This window comes from Bombus pascuorum, chromosome 8, assembly GCF_905332965.1.
Source record: "Bombus pascuorum chromosome 8, iyBomPasc1.1, whole genome shotgun sequence".
Classification (NCBI taxonomy): domain Eukaryota; kingdom Metazoa; phylum Arthropoda; class Insecta; order Hymenoptera; family Apidae; genus Bombus; species Bombus pascuorum.
Genome location: NC_083495.1, coordinates 11204941 through 11222248, shown reverse-complemented (window position 1 = coordinate 11222248; position 17308 = coordinate 11204941). Strand labels below are relative to the sequence as shown.

The 17308-nt window shown below is 39.2% G+C and overlaps 1 protein-coding gene across 4 annotated transcripts in view; it reads left to right on the top strand.

The window, feature by feature from the left end:
* Positions 1 to 17308, top strand: part of LOC132909728 (uncharacterized) — a 43712-nt gene that overhangs the window by 18568 nt on the left and 7836 nt on the right. Inside the window, exons 6-10 of one of the 4 annotated variants that reach the window (XM_060964714.1) lie at positions 4934 to 5016; positions 5117 to 5247; positions 7041 to 7206; positions 12210 to 12279; positions 14971 to 15211. In XM_060964714.1, coding sequence (XP_060820697.1) covers positions 4934 to 5016; positions 5117 to 5247; positions 7041 to 7206; positions 12210 to 12279; positions 14971 to 15163 — 643 coding nt within the window. In that variant the 3' untranslated portion in view covers positions 15164 to 15211. Of the gene's footprint in view, positions 1 to 4933; positions 5017 to 5116; positions 5248 to 7040; positions 7207 to 9211; positions 9372 to 12209; positions 12280 to 14970; positions 15212 to 17308 lie in introns of all 4 variants that reach the window. The other 3 variants (XM_060964715.1, XM_060964712.1, XM_060964713.1) reach the window with 3 other exon arrangements.

The window sequence follows — 17308 nt, the reverse complement described above, 5'->3', positions numbered from 1 at the left end:
CATAGATATCGATTCTTCGCTACAATTGACACAGTCAAACAGTTCGCCCTTACCGTCTACTGATCGGAAAGATATTCCATCGGATTAAACCTTGGAGTAATTCTAATCGATATTGACAATTAAGCTGCGAATATTTATGCAATTTCATATTTTTGAGAGTATAATGAAAGAAAGAAAGGAAAAAGCAAAAAATAAAACCTCGGTAGAAAATTGTTTTACCTACCAAGTATCATAGAAAGCACTGTACTTTGCACGTTTTCTATACTTTTTTCGTAATCCGTGTAATTTTCCATCCTAATAATTTCAATAATTGAAAACAAATCAGAGTATACTTATAACGTATCAAGTATCGTAATTCGAGTGGTGTAACCATTCGGTTGATCGGAAGGATAGGAGTTGGTATGAAATTTACGAGAGAAAGTTTCGAGGGAAAAAACGAGAAGAAGCGTAGATACAACGATATATTGCAAAGAGCAGCTTGTCAAAGGTATAACACGGCTTTCTACAAGCCTGATGCTTTGATCGCATTCGCTGGTAAATATCGCAGTCGGGGGAAGCATTACCGAGGCCAGTCGATAATTTACTGGATGCACGATGGATACGCCAGAAGGGTGAAACTAAACCAGGGGACTATCTCTCTTTTTCGTTCTACTGAACCAAAAACCAATATCTCTGGACGATATCCTCTGTGTACGATGATAAAACGAATCCTCGAACGAAACATTTACCTACAACGATCTTTCATTGTCCTTCGATGCTGATAGATAGCGAAAATGAACGTGAACGTAAAACAGACGTAAAATATTGGTAGAGGAAATCGCTTAATCGATAATCGAATCAACGTTCAAACGTAAATATGTGATGTGGTTCCTCTTCATCGGTTGCTAACTATTTAATCTCCTTTCATTGACGAAGTAAAACGTTTTATCGGTAGATAAAAACAAAAGGTACGCCACAAACGAACATCAATGAAGAAACATAAATACACGATGATTCCCTTTCATCAGCTACTATTTCATATCCTTTTATCAATACAGAAGACGCTTCGTAAATAGATGAAGAGAAACACTATATTCGAACATAAACGTATAAACGTAAATATATAATGTTTCCCTTTTTTATCAGCAACCATATTATACCCTTTTATCGATAAAGAGAGACACTTTCACCCTTACGCAGCGGATAAATCAACCTGCACGAAAACTTACTAACGTGAATATAATCGATGGTGTTTCTTTCAATCGGATATTACTCTATATCCTTCTATCGATAAAGGAAGACACTTCGCTGATTTACGTCAGATAGATGTCTATCTGGACATGAAGTGAAAAACGTGGATATATACATATGGTTACTCTTCATCAGGTACGATTTGATATCCTGCCATCGATAAAGGAAAACGCTTAGTTCGGCCCGTCCGTTGATAAAGAAGCGTCGACTGGCAGTGTATCACGGGTTGACGGATAGTTTCACTGACGACCATAGGGGGTAGCACGTCACGGGGTGTTCAACCCCTCGTACAGTCGTTCCCCCTTCACCGTCGAGCGACGTATAACACTTATTGAATGACTCTCTTCGCACAGCGTCTGCGCCTGCTGGCGCCGCCAGCACCGCCGCCGCCGCCGCCGCCGCCGCCGGTTATGTATTGATCATTACCCTCTTAAACAGATTTCTAATTTGCATTAGTACCCGGCCGATCGCCTGGCCCGAGCATCGTATACAAAGCCGCATGGTCGCGCTTCCTACATTCGAGGCACGCGTGTACAAGGCCGTACACGAGACACGCCGTGTGATCAGCTGGCAGCTGCTGCTGGACGACGAGGGCCGTTCTTGAAGAGGGGAGCGTCGCGTGCCGCCGAAGCGTCGGGACGCCGCGACGGACTTTTACGAGCTACCTCGTGAACCTCGCGTGCTCTCTTGTCTTCCATTTTGACCTTCGATCCAGCCACGTGTCACGTGATTGAAAATCAACCGTTCATTCGATAGCACTAAATTTCTAACGTCTGTAGATGATCGTGATCTGAAAGGAAGAAACCTGCGAAAGAAATACACTGTAATACACGTGCTCTCGGGCTCCGTTTAAACTGGATGCTTCACGTTGGAATACCTACGCGGGAGTGAGACGAGGTCACGGATCGATCAGACTCACGTGTCAGGATCGCAAGAGCAGATGTCGAAGGTTTCCTCTTGGCGCTTGCATTTTCTTTTCGAATAAAAAAGGGAATATATATATATATACATATATAACGAAAGAAAGAGACAGATCGATAACGAAGATATATAATAAAAGCAGCTGATCCGTGGAGACTAAAGAGAAACTACCCTCTGTCCCTGTGCAGGTGGCATATATCGTTCCGTGTGGTGGTGGTGGTGGTCGTGGTGGTGGTGGTGGTGGTCCCAGGCAGAGAGAGTCGCGGCGGGGGTGTGAGGGTGCCGATGGTAGCGCCACGCAGCCCGCCAAAAAAAGGCATCACGCAGGGAAAGCGGAGAGAATGCAATCTTCACCCCCCACGCGCGAATTATACATCGGCGGATGGTAGGGTGTCGTTGCTGCGGAGCCATGAATCGCGATGATGGCCCCACGGTGCAGCCCTCCACCCCGCCGCCCCTTCCGCACTCGCGGATAATCAATCGTCGTAACACCGCTCGGTGATTCCACCGACGCCAGGAACGACGCATTTTCGCTGGATGCGGGATAACACAGGGTGGTGGAAAAGAGGCACGACGCGGAAACAGACGGTAGTACCAACCAACAGCATACCAAACATACAGAAAGACGAGACAGATTCTTTTCTTATTTTTCCTCTATCATATTTTTGTAACACTGCCGTGTGCTCGTTCCGTGTGGAATATAAAATCGTGCCAGTAAAAGGGAGAGACGATATAACCGCGCGCGTGTGTCCGAAAGGAGGAGGCAAGCCAAAGGAAGGAAAATATCGTGTCCAGGGATTAAGATCTTTTTGGACAGAGAGAAACGAAAAGAATCGTCGAGAGGAGGTCTCGTTCTCTTCTCTGCCTCTTCTTTTTCGGAGCTAGTGAGAACCGAGAGAACCAAAGAGCAAGAGAGACGAGGATATATACCGACGGCGAAGGGCCCGTGCACGAGATGCCGCCCCTGGAGACATTTTACCCTGCGATTCGACGCTCATGAATGTTTGAATGCCATCCGCACGACGATATGGAGCGATTCAGATGGACGATACGCGACGCGCAGACGACGATGAATAAGACGTGGCGTGAACAGTGCTTGTTCGACTGCTTCCGGGTTGACGCGGTCACTACCGATGTCGTCGTCTCGAACCAGGCGCCGTTCATGTCGGTGTAGACGTTTTGGGGGTAAATGTTGTGCGTGTATGTGTGCTGTTTACAACAAGGACTGTTCCGTCGAGATTATTCGCCGACGTACGATACGATGATAGAACACGAAGACGCGAAGACTAGGAGCGTGGTGGAGTGTAAAGCAACGAGGGGCTGCGTGAATACCGATGTTCTCGAATTTTTCGATCCTGTTAGGATACGCGAGGCAACGTGCTCCTACGACGATGCTTGCAACACTGACGAATCGGCCAGCGGAAGGATGATGAGACGTTGCTCGAACCGCAGTGTCGATCACTGCGTGATGAACGTTCACGTGTACGGGATACTTGGCACGCGACTAAATAGATTAGAATAGAATAACACGAAAAACGAAAGACTAGAACGTAAAACGGGAGAAAATAGAAAAAGGAGAATAAAACAGAGTAGAGGTTGTCACACGCGGTGTATCGCGGTTCGATGGATCAGTTTCGAGCGTGCCGGTGGGTATAAACTGGGACCCACGAGTGCGATGGAGCCCGAGTGTCTGGAGCCATTAAACCTGGTGATAAAGAAGGACGACAACACTGAGAGCGGGCCAGCGACCAACGTGACGATCGAGGAAGGTAGCAGCGAGGCATCGATCAACAGGATCGACGAGGAGAAGTGTAACAATCCTGATCCAAGCAAAACGATCGAGGAAAACATGACGATACTCCAGGACGCAATGAAGGCTGGCGAGGCGGGCTTACCCACGGCCGATCACAAAATCCTTACGGCACTCTACATGAGCAGCCTGATGCAGATGTCAAACATGAGCCTGCCAAGGAGCGTGACACCGCCTCCATACGGTGCCCAGCACAACTTCATGCAGCTGCTGGCAATGGTCGAGGCCAGACATCGTATGTGGCAACAGATGAACTGGCCACTGCCGCAGAACTTCCCCAGGAACCCGTTGACCTTGCCCGCCCAGCCGTATTTTGATGGGCCTACGACGAATCTCACGGAGCAACTGTGCAATTCCCAGAACTCCACGCCGACCTTTCCCCTATCCTGCACGAAACCCGACCAACAACCCCTGAACCGCGACTCGAAGCAGCCTTACTTCAAACGGTAACGATGGGGATGTTTGATGAAATACAAATTGCTTGTAGATTGATATCCAAATGGGGCAGAGAGAAACGAGGAATTTAGTTTGTTTACTGGATGGAAGGGGATTTTGAACGATGATAATGATCTTGGAACGATGGAATTTTCTAACATTTTCCTCGTTCAACCCCCCGTTAGCGTAATAAGATAGATAAAAATTCAAGATGAACGGTTCAGAAAATAAAAGAAAAGAAATTGTATAAATTTGAATAAGTTTACGAATCTGAAATTTTAATTTATAAATTCTAATAGATCTGTATATCTATAGTACTATAAACGTAACGCAATGATCGCTATTTCCCGTAAAAAATTAAAAATGCGAGTATCTAATGTATCAACGATACAAGAAATCTTCGTTATGAGCAATCACTTTGTAAATCTCGCTGTCGAAGCGTTAAATGAAAAAAAGATAAATAAGAAATTTAGTTTCTTCAGGAATCGTGTCGATACAAATCGATAGTAACGTAATTTTTTGGTATTCTGTTGATAGGTCTACGGTAGAACAGAAGAATTCCACGTCGTTACCGGCGGATAACACGAAAGCACAGGACACAGGGCAACAGAACAATCAAGGTAAGGGCTCGTTTAACGGATCTGGGCTTCTGTGATCAGTTTACCGTTGATTTTCACACTGTAGAGGCCACCTCTCATACCCGTCGATGATGTTTGACAGATAAAAAGAAACCCCATATAAAAAAGCCTTTGAACGCGTTCATGCTGTACATGAAGGAGATGAGGGCGAAGGTCGTGGCGGAGTGTACCTTAAAAGAGAGCGCCGCGATCAACCAAATATTGGGAAGACGAGTGAGTAGTATGGAACTATACTTTCGTTGATAAGTGTTTGTATAGTATTGAAGAAACTGTTGCATCAGGGTTTGTACGATTTTCGAGTTCACTAAGAAATTTTTATGAAATTTATGTCTGTTTGATATTCCTTTTCTTTCAGTTCTAGTTAGAATCACGGTTGTTCCTGTATAGGATGGACCATGATTCGTGACACGAGGGTAAAATTAATTGAAATGCAAAAATAGCTTTTCGAAGTGCGAAGCTTTGTCTTGTAGAAAACTGACAGTGGAAAATGATAAGCGCTAAATGATACAGTTACTAAAGCTATTAAATATAGTAATAATAATGCGATAATTGTAATTGGAATTCTATTAGCAGTAATTTGTTCATAGACCACTTTGCGATATTCTGCCCATTTAGCTTTTTAAATATTAAAACGTAATCAGTCGAAACTGATAATTGACTCTTTCGTATAAAGATTTCAAACGATGCATTATTTGTGGATTACTTTGTGGATTATATTGGCTGTGTAATAAATGTCGAGGGTGTAAAAATATTTAATCTGTCAGAGGAAATATTTAACACAAAAGAGTATCATTAATTACTCAAGTTAGTCAAAGTATCATCCATGAGCATGTACTTCCAATTGACAGCGTGACAAAAAGCTATTCGATCATTTTGATTTATTTTACATTACAGAAACTCGGTTATACCACGAATTACGTTACATTTTGTGTAAGTTCTATTTAAATTGCTGTTAACTATGATGAAATGTTTCACAAATAAGTTTCCTTCTTCTTTTTTTCATTTCAAGACTACGAAAAAACGATCTATATGTAAGAAAACTTTCAGAATAGTTAGTTGCTGAAACACCTTCCTGTATCGTTAGTAGCAATGGAGAACATTCAGAAATGTATTCGAACGAGCCCTGATGTAAAGCAGAAGCGCATCAAAGTCAAGATTTTCTTCCATGTTTCTTCCAAACGATTGTTATCCGTGGATTATAGATCAAAAGGATTTAATAGAGAACAAATGTCACAAAGCTTTTGTGAGAATTCAGTAGAAACTAAGTGCCATAAAAGTGAAAAAGGTCACGTTGACTATTATCAAGAAAGGATTGAAGTTTACGTGTAAATTGGAGCAACGAAATCGGTAATATTGATCTGGAAGTAAAATCTTGACTCGATGGAGCACGAGACGATCAGAATCCACAGAGCACCCGAAACCACAGAAGGTGTCTCGAAGGACGATCGAAAAGCACAAACAAAAAAAAGGAAAGAAAATAAGAAGTTGCATGCGTTTTGTTAACTCTTTCGTTGGATCCGCGAGATTGATAAAAAAAAAAAAGTATCAAAGCACTAACCGTATCTGCTAGTAATCTCAGTACGACTAGATAGCTAGATTAGAATATAGAATAGAGAAAAAGAGCATCGTAGGTGGGATCTAAGGAAGTGTCTCGTCGATGTAAAGAGGGGGTAGTTTCTTAGGGGATGGGTTCCAAACGAAATTGGGTCGGCACCATAACGAATAAAGAAAAAAGTAAATATGTACACTTCTCTCTTGGTGTGTGTATCCACTCTGTGAGGGTAAAAACGAGTCGCTAAAGAGTAATAATAACAAAAGAAAAATACAGTAATACGATAATAAATTTCCTTTAAAAAAAAACTTATCGTAAAAAAATATACACGTGGAAAAAAGGGACGTGAATAATGAAAAAAAAAAAAAAAAAAATAAAAGGGACACACGGTGCACGGATAGATACTGTGAGACTGTGAATCTGTGAATCTGAATTTTGGGGGTATGACACGCAGTGGCACTCGCTAAGCCGGGAGGAGCAGGCGCGGTATTATGAGGCGGCCAGGCAGGAGCGCCATCTCCATCAGCAACGATACCCCGGCTGGAGTGCCAGGGATAACTACGGATACGGCAGCAAGAAGAAGAAGAGGAAGAAAGAACGGTCCGCAGATCCCACCGGAGGTACCACTTTCCAGTGCTAGAACAGCAGGCCCTTAATAATTCATTATAATAATAATAATAATCATAATATAATAATAATAATAATAATAATAATGATATAATAATAATAATAATTCATATAGATTATCTATTACTGGTTGATATTGAAACGATCAAAGTCTCTTGTGCAAAGTTTCATTCTGGTTATTATCTTCTTTTTTTTTTTTTTAATATTTTTTTATTCTAACGAACATATATTCTACATTATTTTTCGAATTTTTTTCCGGTCTATCGTTCTTGTTCTTTAAGTGTCCATTTTTTTTTTGTATTTGTTTCGTTTATGTTCCTCTTGTTTGTTCTCTTTGTTATATACATATATATTTTTTTTTTTTACTTTTTTTTCAATTTTCCGATTTTTCGTTCATTCATTTTTATTTTTTATATTCCGTCTTAACATTTTTCACTCTTCGACTCGTGCGGACTTTTTTGTTTTTCTCATTGTGTTCAAATGGAATACCGAGCGGAGCCCTGTCGAACAAACACACGGCGCCACGTACACGCGTGCACGCGCTCGCGTGGATCCGTGCACCGGAATCCGCGTGCACGCGCCTACGTACACGTGTTATCCGTTCTTTTTTTTCGACTCGATTATATATTGCATATTATTGGGTTCACATTGGATTGTCTGTTGGGGGGCGGAATTTTTCTTGGCGGATTCATATGCGGCCGAATCAATTGTATGCGCGGCGGCGCAGCAAACAGGGAAAGAACGGAGTCTCGCGGCATGCGACCGATCATTAACGCAGATTCTTTTTTTTTGTGTATCTGGCCAAACTCCCTAAAGCGGTATCCGTTCACGGAGAGACAAAAGAAAAAAAGAATGTGAGAAAAAAAATGGAAAAAAATATAGATGGAAGAAATGTACGTTGAACGAACGAACATAGATCGACTGTGATTAATTCGAACGAGAGCGATGACGTACGATGATGATGCGAGGAGCCTTAGGTATGGGATGTCTGGTAGAGCCTCGGGGAGGAATCCGATTCCCGATCGATTTTCTCTTCACGATCATTTCGAACGGGACCGCAGTGTTTTCCTTCTTGGCCCATCGAGACGTATCGCGATAAGAGTGAATTTTTGGTCCAGCGAGAACTCTATGCCGATCCTCGACGTTCTTTCAACTATTTATCTCTCTACCATTCTTTCGAACGATTTGAAATTTTTTATTTTTTTTCTACGATCGTGAACGGTAAGTGAACACGTTTTGTGATCGTAATATCCTTTCTATCGACTCCTCTGAAGGACGTTGAGTGGAGGATACGAATACACTGGAAAAAGGGAAAGAAGTGAGCTTGAAATGTCTAGTTCTAAAGAAATGGTTTCGTTTTGAAAGCGGGAAGGAAATTACAATTTCTTTTTAAGATAAGAATTGTTTCGTGTGTTTATTGCTTTGAGTAGTTATACTCGTGTAGTGTAACGTGTGATTATGTATATAGTGGCACATTCTCAGTGTATAGACCAGCCAAGAATCCTCAGTTTCGCTGGACCCGCGTATACTCGCGAACAAATCCACCGTATTCTCTCTATCAGACACCCTGTATCGTCAAAGTTCTTCACGCTAAAAGTAACGATACGATGAGTAGCGATACAAGCGAGGGGGAGGGGAGAATCTAGGCTGTTCTTCTAGCACTTTAAACGGAAAGTAGGGACCCCAGTGTTACTGAATCTATGCTCGAGCAAAATAATGGCGACGATGCGTCGAACGAGCATACGTAATATACTATATACAAAGCGCATACGAACGAGATAAACGAGATTTTTTATTATTTAACTAAAAGAAAAGATGCAAAAGACATATAAGCGAACAGTTTAAACAAAAAAGGAAAAAAAATACAAACGAAAGATGCAAATTAGGGTGGCGGTAGTAGCATTAGTGAATCTCTTTTTTTTTCTTCTTGATTAAAAATAATTGTTTAGCCCACGGTTCATGCACAATTACAAATAGTGTTTGGTTCTCTCTCGGTAGTGGCACGCGCTAGGGCGAGAGGAACAGGCCAAGTATTATGAGTTGGCGCGACGGGAGAGACAGTTGCACATGCAGCTGTACCCTGACTGGTCTTCCCGCGCAAATACCAACCGAACTAAGAAGAGGAAGCGCAAACAAGACACAAACAGTGATCCTGGAGGTACCCACATGCCTCACTCCACACATTCTTACAAGCTCCCCCCGCCCCACGAACAGCAACAACAACTACAACTACTACTACTTACTACTATTACTACTATTACTTACTACTTACTACATACTACCAACACAGCTACAGAAATTTATTGAAATATATTCCCCCTCCCCTTTTTCAACAGCCCCCCACCCCCTCATTATTACATTATACTATTATATAATTATTATATACATTCTTATTGCTACACTACATTATGTTGCATGTTTTCCCCCCGTCTTGGGGTTTTGGGTCGATATATATATATATATTATATATAATACATATTCTACATATATGTATATATATATACGATTATATATTAATTATAATTATTACTATATTATATACATGCACACGCATATATACCTTCATATATACATATATATGTATATGTAACTTATATCTATTATTGTATATGGTCTTTCGTAATATATTTTTTAGTTCCTTTTTGTCTTAAATAACGAACGAAACATATAGAGAAAAAAAATTATATATACATACAAAAATAGATGGAAGAGAATTAAAAAAAAAAGATGCAAAAAGAAAGAGAATAATAAGAGAAAATATATAATGTTCGAGAAAAATAGAAAAAAAAAAAAAAGAATATATAGTAATGAATGATCAACACTCGCGCGAGCGGGCGTGCACGTACGCATGCGCACGTGCGTGCCAACATGGTGTTCGACAGATTTCCATTATATATATTGCTCTGTCAAGTATATAACGGGAACGAAAAAGTAAATGGGACACGAGCGCATTCAGTACACACGTACACGCACATGACACAGCATTTATTAATTATTAATTACGTATACAACTTTGGGGACGCTGGCCATCTTGCATTTTTACAGGGACCTATACTCCGCAATCAGACAATCCTAAGCGTTTTTAATTTTCACTCAGTCTCTCTGTGTTCACCTATCTTTTTTCTTTCTTCTTTTTTTTTTTTATTTTTCTTCCACTTCTTTCTCCTTCTTTTTCTTCCGCCTCTATCCTTTTTCTTGCGCTCTTGTCTTTTTCCTGTATATCTCTTTTTTCTTCTTCTTTTTCTTCCACAGTTCTCACTTTTCTTCTTCTTCTTCTTCTTCCTTCTTCTTCTAGTTTCGATTCACACCTTTACCCCTTCTTCATTTTTTTCGCTCGCCATCACCTTTGATCGTTTCAACATTGCCTGTCGACCCCTGTTAATTTTTTCTCTAATTTTAATCTCTTTTTCTTTTTTTTTTTTTGTATTAAGATTGTACTTCGTTGACCCATTGCCCGCCTTTTTTTTCTTCGTTTTGATTCTTTCTATGGTCACCTCTAAGCAATCACTCAATTATTCTCGACCCTTACATACGAGTTGTTTCGTTCACGACGTTCAAGCGCTCGAACGTTTTTTCTTTATCTTTTGTTTCATATATTTTCTAATTTTTTTCTTAAACTTCGTTTTTTACATTCATCTTTAATATTTATTGTCTAGAGCTTGCGTTTTAATACAGATCACGACATTAATTGAGTAGATATGATCTTTGATCGTGTTTTTTACGCCGTTTTTAACGTTTTTACGCTGCATGCTATTTTTACTCAGCTTGACAGAATATCTCTTTTTTATTTTTTTTCAATTTTTTTTTATCGATTCGCAGGGTCCTTCTTCGAAGACTACAATGTTCGAAGTTGAAGTAATTCAAGATTTCTCGTACAGATCGAGAGTTAACGCATATGAGTCACCGGAGATTTGTTTATTCTTAAGATCTTAGAAACATAGTAGATCTTTTATTGTAAACGACTAATAATTGATAGACTGAGAATCATAATGACACAAGACAGAATCTGAAGAATTTAAAGTATTCCAAAAGCATCGTCCGCTTAATTTCGTAATCAGCAAATGAATTAAAATATTTCATTAGAATTTCCAATACCGAGACACGTCTACAGAATTTCAACGAGTGCGTTCAACATTTTATAACGATAAATACAAAATACTGTGTTACGAAAAATGGTAACCAACTAATCACTGTGATTCTCAGTCCATTCAGAATTCACCTCTCATTCTAGTAATTTATTAAACAGCCTATCAAGTGTCTGGTGACTTATGAATCGCAGTATACATAAATCAACAATAATATCAAAAAATATTAATGTCTTCCAGGAAGGTCCTGTCTCACTGGTATATTGTCAAATTTCTGGACCATTTGAGCTTCAACTCGCAATTTCAAATCACCTTCTGATTCTAAGTAACCTCGACTTTCTCTCGATTCTGTAGAAAATCACGAAACTTCCAACGAGAGAAGCTCAATTGGTCGCGATCGTTCTGTTGCACGCATGACTAGTTGACAAACGTTGAATTCGTTCCGTATTCTCAACAAGTTTACATCGTTGCATCGGTAACGAGCCATTTCGCACTCTGCAAAGAGAATATTACGTACAATATTCGTAGAATTACGAGAACGACCGTTGCTAATTTTTCAATTTTTTCCAATCAAGCAAACTCTTTGCTCTTGAAAATTGTCTTACAATTAATTTGCAAAACGATTGTAGACGATCGTTCTGTCAATTACCGTCATCCGTTCGATAAAACGAGAGAAATTCGATGATCCATCTCTCTCTTTCTCTCTCTTTCTCTCTCTTTATATATATATATATATATATTTATATACATATATGTATATATATATATATATGTAAATGTTATACGTGACATAGAAAAGAAAAGAAAACAAGAAAGAAAAGAAAAATAAGGAATAAACGCCACCCCAGCCCTTGTTCACAGCCAAAGATGCTGTACAGTCAGCTAATCGGTGCACGTTTCGCATTTTCTAGGTAACAACATGAAGAAGTGTCGCGCCAGGTACGGATTAGACCAGCAAAGCCAGTGGTGCAAGCCGTGCAGGTACGTGTGCATCGTGTAGAGGGTTTTGAACTCGTTGCTTCTTGAGAGGAGAATTTATATAACGTCATGTCGACAAGCTGCGCACGCTGTTCCGGTCGTGTGTACATACGTATTCGATCTTGAGAAGTGTTGAGAAGGAACTAGAAGTCTCACGTCTCGGTTTCATAGTAGTGTGAACACTAGAGGAAGTTACTTTTCTTTCTATGTGGTGAATGATGGTGAACGATACGAAATACTTGGCTACCGTGCACGAGTATCTTCCGTGAAATGTTTTTAGAAATTTGCCATACATCTTCTTTCAAGTCGTTTTCGAAAATTATTAAAATATTCGTGATACCGTTGTATGACATTTTTACAACGGCCCAAAATCAAATTATTTAAGAACGAAGAGATGATTTTTGTATTAGATATGTAAATGAATTCAGTACGTTTGAATTTATAATATCTATTTTAAATTGAAATATTTTTAATCCGAAGATGTTTGATATATGAAGTTCTATGAAAATTCCAATTCCAATGATATTTTATGTGAAATTTCCAATTACATTTTGCTTGTATATTCTGTAGATTGAAATTTATTTTAAAAGCCATCAAATTAATTCGTATAAATTAATAACTGGAGAAATTAGATGAGACGTTGAGGTTCGAAAATAGAAGATACTCGTGCAGGTAGCACGGAGTAGCCGGGAAAAGATGTAAAATACAAGTTGACAAATCGCGGGCCATCACGTTCGCCGTTCGAGACTTGCAACCCGGGCACGAAAACTAGTATCTCTCGATTATCACCACTTCTTACTGTTATCGTCTTCTACTCCGTTCCGTCATCCACATGTTATCGTGGAACTTGAAAAAAGAAAAGATGAAAATAATCTGAATAAAAGAAGTCCAAGTTTCGCCGCGAATATAAAATTCCAAAAAAGAAAACGAAAGTGATGCGACTCTGATCACTCGAGGTACGAATCAAATGAAAAATAAGTATTCGAGTCCTCGCGATGAAAATCTAGCTTGTCCGTCATTTTTTCGGTGAGATAAAAGGAAAGAATGCAAAGAGAAAAAGAGAAGAACGAACTAAAAGCGACCGTCAGAAAATGTGTCTTCCAAAAAGAAAGAGAAATTTATAATGATGATAGAATATAGAGAAGAATCGAAGAGAATGAAAAGGCGTATAAAGATGAAAAAAGACAAGAAAAAGAAAGAAATTTTTTTCTCGCACGCTGCTGGATCGATTCGAAAATCGACGTCGTCCACTTGTACTTACTTTGCTTGTAAATATCTCTACTAGATACCACACTGTAGTTTATTGCGGCATCACGAGCCACCCGTTTTAGCGCCACTATAACTTCCGTTCTCACTGTACGTAATCGCACAGTGCGCCCAAACGCCCCAACTGCCGGCTGGGTTTGTGAATCTCATGGACCTCATTAAAGGGGCGATGACGAATCCCAACCACTGTTTTTTACGATTGCAATTGCAATTTTTCCTCATGCTGATCAAATCGTGTTCAATCAAAAATTATATAAACATCAAAAGGGAAAACATGATACGTCAGATATTTTTCTGGTTTTGTAAGAGTAACTGTTTGTGTAAATGTAATTTTTACTTTGTAATTCTTGCGTATATTTTAAACACATGGATAGTTATATCTAGACTGTAAATTCATATCTTTATAATTAAAGAAACAGAAAGATTTTCTCTACCAGATATCGTAACGGATGCTATACTTTAGATATTTTATACAATTCTGTATACCATGTGTTTTCTACGCATTTTTCCACCTCTAAATTTTCTATAAATGCAAAAAAATCCAGTCTGGCTATAACATCAATTATATCGTTGGTTTTGTATAAAACTTGGTAAAAAATTATCGAATCAAGCAAATTAGGCTTGTCATGTTTTCCCTGTATGATCTTCATATTATAACAGACGTATAGAAATGAAATAAAAATTGTAGTTTTGTCAAACAGCACTTGGCTCTCGGACATTCCATTCGATCATGGTATTGTTCGTCTCCACTGTAGCTATCAAACCACAAAATACTTTTAACACACATACCTATAGAGTACATCGTCGAGAGCATCTTCGACACAGTGGCGGCCTAGTGGAAGCTTCATAAGCATGGACCAACTTGGGAGACATATTTTCTGATCAGATAGACCAGAATCGCTGACACGTTCGCCTCGTTTCGCGTCAGACAAATATTCCATTCTTTACGGATGATTATTCCTCGAGGCGCCAAAGTAATCCAATTTTATACAAATTTATCAGTAATTTATCGCTTTAAATTTACCAAATTCGCCAATAAACAAATACTAAAGTAAATGAAAAAGTTACAAAAATTCTGGTACCTCGAACAGGAAACAATCGTCCGATCATTCATTGTGTTATTCGCGGTCCAGTAGTTTAATGATTAATCGTACAAGCGTGTAAAACGGAAAAGCGTGTAAATCGCGAGGAAAAACAGGGTTAAAGGAACGAAAAAAATGAAAAAAGAAGAGAAAAGAACAGAAAAAGAAAAAGAAAAACGAGCGAGTAAGCCGCGAGTCCGCTCGCGCAGACAGGTTTCTCGCGTGTCGACGGACTCGAGCCGATGCGTGTGGGTGACGACGATACGGTGTGGGATTAAGGTGGGATTAAAGTGATAACGTCGATGCGACGAGCGCCCCTTTAATGGCTGGTGGTTGGTTTTGGCAGCCCAGTGGAGCATGGAGCGGGGATGGGCATCCACGCGAGCATAATCCATCACGGTGTGGGAAGTAGCGCGGGGGCAGGGGTCGGGGCTGGAGGCGGTGGAGGGACAGTAGGGGCAGCGTCTGCCCCTCCAAACACCAACACTGCCTCCAATGCCTCCTCGCCTCAGCAAGAACCCACTTATGTTAATCTCTAGTCAAGCCTATCGCCTCCCTTCTACTGCAACACTTCTTCTTAAACAGTGGTCAGTCCCGACTTAAACCTATGGGCGTAGCTGGCCCTCGCTATGCTCAGCCAACTCTCCTCGTTGCCCGAAAAAATTGTGTGAAATAATCCAAAAATGTGGAAACACAAAATTAAGAAAAGAAAAAGAAAAAGAAATAAAACAAAAAGTAGAATAGAGATTAAAAACTATAGTATCGTAGTTTACAGATATTTTTTACAGAGTATACTGTCGTTATCGAATGTACTACTATTTTTGATGTATTTCTTTTTATTTTTTTTATCTCCTAACTTGTACTCGGGTAATTCATCTTTTTTGTGTACTCCAGTAATTTGAATATATAATAATTTTTGGATTCATTGGGTAGATAGAAAGGAAAGGGTGACAAGCGTTGAACACGAGCTGGCTGGCTGGCATAGTGAGCGGCGCAGCTAAGCTCTAATGCTCGCATTGTTTCTCATTGTTGTGGCTCTTTGCAGCTTATTATTGTTACATTTGATTTACCCTCGTTTAGTTGGACTTTACTCAGTGTTGCCCTTAGCATGGCTGGTCTGTAATACATATAATACATCTATATGTATATATTATATATATACCGTCTGTGTTTATATATATAAATATATACGTTGTTACGTACGTCCATTACGTGTAACCAAGATATATATTATTATTATTCTCTGTTTACAACAAACATTCTTTTCGTTTAATTGTTATGTTGTTCGGTTCGGAACGTTTGGCTATAGAGAAGTATACAATATACATACATGTAATATATATATATATATGTGTGTATATATATATATTACTTATATTTATTATAAATCTGATTTTAATGGCATGACAGTTCGTGTACGGTAATTATTACGTCAATTAATGTGTTGGTAACGGATGTGTTGGATCTTCTTCGTTTTTTTAATTTTTTTTTTTTTTTTTCTTTGATCATTTTCGTTTACTAGTACGTATACACATGGTTTCGTCTTATTCCAATTTTTATCTCCTGTTTTCTCAATTTTTTGTAATATTTGTTTCTTTACCTTTGACGTTTTTTGTTCTCTCTGTTTTATTTTAATTTTCATCTGCTGTTTCTTTTATGTAATGTCGTAAAATATTATAATTGTTGCATTTTAAATAATCGTGTCACAGCCGCGTCGTTATCCGACTCGAGGCGGCCGCCGTCTGTCCCCTTCAGTAGAATGGGACGCTCGGTGATCAGACCAAGTCTCGAGGAAGCTCGTACTATGATCTCGAATTTACGGCGCGATCTCTTTCGCTTCGTAGAAACTTGGATTGGAGTTCGAACGTGTTTTACTCTCGGTACGTGCTTCTACATCCAGCTGTTATCTCTTTCAATTAGAAAAACAACATTTTTATTCAATTCAAAAATAAATTCGGTGTATTGACACATTTAAGCCGGAAGAATATTTGGAATTAAGAAGAATTTAAGCAAATTAGAAAAGCGAATAAAATTAAAAAATTGTGATCTGTGTCCATTTAACGCTAGAATTATCAAGAAAATTTTAGAGTTTTTATTTCCGCTACTATGCTTTTGCTGAAGTTAGAATTAATGTACCGATGTATCGAACTTTATTAAAATTATATTTTTCTGCTTTGTTCATCTGAAAATTTATTACATAGCTGAAACTTTAAAAACTTTAACGCATATACATAGCATGAAAAGTCTTAAAGTTTTGGATCTTCTTTTTTAGAACACACTACATTCTTCCTATTGTTCGCTCAAAATTAATTGGCCGCTCAAGACCACTTGCCACGTGCTTCAACTTTCTTTCAAATGGTCTTTGAAACAATACATAGGCTGAAGCCAGCACGAAGCGAAGATACAAGAAACATAGAGACAGAATAGCTAAAGTCGTATAAGCGGAAGGATTATTCTTTAGTGAACGATCGAGATAACAAATTTTGCTTGAAATTCCTTATCCAGAAAACTAAATTATTTGTTTAATTAAGCAGCTGGATGATAGTACTGGTCAATAACGATCGAAATATAAAAAGGTTCGATCTCTAACGCTTTTTGAATTCAGTCGTGCCTGCGTACAGTTGACGTCCTGCCCCAACAACCGTGATTATCGTTCACATAATGAACACACGAAAGAAAAAAAG